The 4,288-nt window shown below is 45.8% G+C and overlaps 1 protein-coding gene across 1 annotated transcript in view; it reads left to right on the top strand.

Moving 5' to 3' along the window:
• The window catches only part of AUH (AU RNA binding protein/enoyl-CoA hydratase), a 183,988-nt gene that overhangs the window by 173,560 nt on the left and 6,140 nt on the right, over positions 1 to 4,288 (top strand). Inside the window, exon 9 of the mRNA XM_005883096.2 lies at positions 1,506 to 1,553. Coding sequence (XP_005883158.2) covers positions 1,506 to 1,553 — 48 coding nt within the window. The remainder of the gene's footprint in view (positions 1 to 1,505; positions 1,554 to 4,288) is intronic.

The following is a 4,288-nucleotide window of genomic DNA, read 5'->3' as shown; positions in this document are numbered from 1 at the left end:
ATTGTCTGTGTCCATGGGCTGTGCATATATGCATACAGGGTCTTTAGTTAATCTCTTCCCAACCCCGACCCCCGCCTTCCCTCTGAGATTCCACAGTCTGTTCTATGCTTCTGTGTCTCTGGGTCTGTTTTGTTCATCAGTTTATTGTGTTCATTAGATTCCACACATGAGTGAGATCATGTGCTACTTGTCTTTCTCTGACTGACTTATTTCACTTAGCATAATACTCATTTAATCCTGCAAATAGGTTTTTGTGAACTCAGTATCATAATCACAGAATTCGGTGATTTCTCTGATGGCCGCACAGCTTGTGGTTTTCCCATTGAGTTAATAGACTTCCTGACTGTAGTCCATGGAGAACCAGAGCAAAGGGCCTTCTGCGCATTCTCAGTGCCGGCACCTTGTTAGCGAACACGCATCGGGGCGCCTGGCTCTGCACCTGGCACTCCTAGGTGCTGCCTGCTTCACGCGCCTCCCTGCAGGTGCTGCCAGGCGTGTCCTGGACCATCCTGGGCGGGGCTCCGGCAGTGGAGGCTGGGCCGGGCAGGGCAGGCAGCCGTTGGCGTGGGCTTGCACCTGCAGCAGTTCTGTTTTGGTTAAATGATGGAGTTTTTAAGAAAGATGCTTATTCCTTGCATATCCAGAGCCCACTGTATTATCCTGGGCTTCCCAGCAGTAAAAAGAAATTGAATTTGTTAGCAATAATGCAGTTTTTAACATTTACAAAGTACTTGATTGGTTTTTAAAATTCTTACATAATAGTAACAGTATTTAGTAGCAAACACCTTATGTGACCCTGGCTGTGTGCCCTTGCCGTCTCACACGCATACACCCCCCCTATCCCCCCCCCACACACCTCATTTTATTGCACTTTATTGTGCTTAACAGATCATTGCATTTCCATCAACAACCAGGCAAGACCCTCCAACAGCACAGACACGAGGACTCACTGAAGGCTCAGGTGATGGCTAGCATTTTTAGCAATACAGTACGTTTTAACTAAGAAATGCACGTTGTTGTTTTAGACATAGTGCTATTGCACCCTTAATGGACTACAGTGTAGTGTAAACATAACTTTTATATGTGGAGGGAAACCAAAAAACCGTGTGACTTTATTGTGGTATGTGCTTTATCGCTGTGAACTGGAGCCGAGCCCGCAGTGTCTCTGAGTTCTGCCTGTGTATCTAGGCACTTTATAGAGTCCTCACCCGCATTAGTTCGTCTCACCCTCACAGCACCCTTGATTGGTAGGAGCTGGGTGAGCCCCTGTGCAGACGCCTCTCACCAGGGAGGTGGAATACCGCCCCAGGCCTCACAGCTCCCAGTGGTGGAGGCGGAGTGAACCAGGCCTCGGTTCCAGAGTCCCCCTGCTGGCCTCCTTGCGATTTGCCACGTTACAGCGAAGGCTCTGTTCTCTGGGGATAGGGTGTGAGTTTGATTTACATTGAGTATCCCGTGCTTTAAAAAGGAATTCCTGCTGACGTGAATTATGCTTTTATCCTCAGGTCGATTTAGTAACAGGGTTGGCCATAGAAGAAGCTTGTTATGCTCAGGTATGTAACACAGTCACAGTCAGTGCCTGCGGTGTAAGTCAGATGAATTATACATGGCTGAGCAAGGTCACACTCACTCCGAAGCCACACAAATGTTAAAATGGTTTCTATTGGACTGTTCCCAGCTCTTTTGGTTGATTCTGTTCACAAACTAATGACTCTTATCTACATAATTTAGAAAACTCTTAGAACAATTTAGTACCACTTGTGCTAGAGCTGTCTCTCTGACTCAGGTTTTTCTTGTGGGTGTGACTTGACCCCTCACTGCAGGTGCAGCATGGAGGTGGGAGGTGGGAGTTGGGCAGCGTGAGCGGGTGCCTGCTGCGGAGCATAGGTGTTGAAGACTCACTGCTTTTCCTGGCATTCGCAGCCTTCCCTAGCCCTAATTCCAGTACCCAGTTTCCTGTTTTGTACACAAATTATTGGGGCTTTCTGTAGAGGAACAAACGGTCCTTCCTTCCTCCCTTGTCTCCCCCACCCCCTTCCTCCCGTTCATCTTCCCTTCTGCTTTTCGGAAAGATGTAACTGCTTTAGAGCACCTAAAGTAGCAAACGCGCTTTGTCCTGCCTTTCCTGAGAATTAGAAACTGCCTCAGCCTCCATTAGATGGTGGTCGTGGAAGGAGCGTGGGTGGAGTTACTCTGCCTGGGCGCGTGGAAACCACCACCTGTTGTTGGTGAGCACATGCCATGAGTGCTGTGAACTATAGGCCTTGTACGGAGCCTCTGAGGCCAAAGAAAAAGTTTAAAAGCATATTTGGCCACAAATCACACCTTAACTAATGTAAAGGAACAGAAATCATACCAAGTATTCTGCCAGACCACAGTGGAATTGAACTAGAAATACAGGTGGAAGATCCCACTTTTCAATGGTGGGTTTTCATCTTTAATGAAGGTTAAGCAAGGCACATGTGTCAGAGAAGAAGTCTCAAGAGAAATTCAGATGTTGCTGAACTGAATCAAAATGAAAATGAAATTTACCAAAATTTGTGGGAATGCATTGAAAGCAATTGCTTTGAGAGAATTTGTAGCATTGAATGCATATATTAGAAAAGAAGAAATATCTAAATCAATAAGTTTCCACTTTATAATTAAGAGTAAGTTAAATGTAAAGTAAGCAGAAGAAAAAATAAACTTTAGAGCAGAAATCAATGAAAATAGAAAAACAATAGAAAAAGATCAACAAAACCAAAAGTTGGTTCTTTGTAAAACTCTATAATATTGATAAACTTCTAGCCAGGCAACCAAGGATAAAAGAGAGAAGATAAAAATTACCAGCATCAGAAATGCAAGAAGGTCCATCACTACAGATCCCATGGACACTAAGGAGAATAAAGGAATACTGTCAACAGCTCTTTGCCCAAAAAGCTGATAACCTAGATAAAATGGACCAATTCCTTGAAATACACAAAATACCAGAATTTGCACAAGGAAAAATCATCTGAGTAGTATGTTTGTTAAAGAAATTAAATCAATAATTAACCTTCCAAAATAGGAAGCACCAGACCCAGGTGGGTTCACTGGTGAATTCTTTCTGCCATTTAAGGAAGAAATTTTATCAGGTCTTTTTTAGAAAATAGAAGTAGAAGGAACACTTTCTGAAACTTATTCTATGAGAGCAGTATTGCCTTGTTACCAAAACCAAAGAAATTACAAAAAAAGGAAAACTGCAGACTTCTATTTCTGATGAACATAGATATAAAAATTCTCAATGAAGTATTAGCAAATCAAATCCAACAATGTATAAAAGAATTATATGCCATAACCAGATATGCAAGGCTCATTCAACACTTGAAAATCAATTAATGTAATCCACCACATCAATAGACTAAGCAGGAGAAATACAATTATATTAACAGATGAGGAAAAGGCATTTGACAAAATCCAACACCCATTCATGATTAAAAACTCTCAGCAAATTATGATTAGAGGGGAGCTTTCTCAACTTTAATAAGAATGTTTACAAAAACCTACAGCTAATATATTTAACTAGAGGCCTGGTGCACAGATTTGTGCACCAGTGGGATCCCTCAGCCTGGCCTGCACCCTCTTGCAATCCGGGACCCCTCAGGGGATGTCGGACTGCCGGTCTCAGCCCAATCCCCGCAGGCCAGGCCAAGGGACCTCACTGGTGCACGAATTCATGCACCAGGCCTCTAGTATGAATATAAGATCTTTGGTTAATCTCTTCCCACACTCCATCCTCCCCCCTTCCCTCTGAAATTCATCAGTCTGTTCCATGTTTCCATGTCTGTGCATTGTCTGTCTGCCCTCTGGTGGTCAGTGCATGTCATAGCTACAGGTCAACCGATCGCTTAGGCTTTTATATATATACTAGAGGCCCAGTGCACAAAAATTTGTGCACTCGAGGGGGAAGGAGGGGGTCCCTCAGCCCGGCCTGTGCCCTCTCGCAGTCTGGGACCCCTCGGGAGATAACGACTTGCTGGCTTAGGCCTGCTCCTGGGTGGCAGAGGGCAGGCCCAATCCCTAGGTGCAGCCCCTGGTCGGGCTCAGAGCAGGGCTGATTGGGGAGTTGGGGCGCCGCCCCCTGTCATGCACAGAGCAAGGCGGATCGGGAGGTTGCGATGCCACCCTCAGTCACGCTCAGGGTAGGGCCGATTGGGGGGTTGGGCCGCCGCCCCCTGTCACGCTCAAGGCAGGGTCGATGGGGAGGTTGCAGCGCCACCCCCTGTCACGCACAGAGCAGGGCCGATCAGGGGGTTGGGGAGCTCCCCCC

Source organism: Myotis brandtii, unplaced genomic scaffold (assembly GCF_000412655.1).
Source record: "Myotis brandtii unplaced genomic scaffold, ASM41265v1 scaffold760, whole genome shotgun sequence".
In the NCBI taxonomy this organism is placed as follows: Eukaryota; Metazoa; Chordata; class Mammalia; order Chiroptera; family Vespertilionidae; genus Myotis; species Myotis brandtii.
This window is presented reverse-complemented; position numbering and strand designations above follow the sequence as displayed.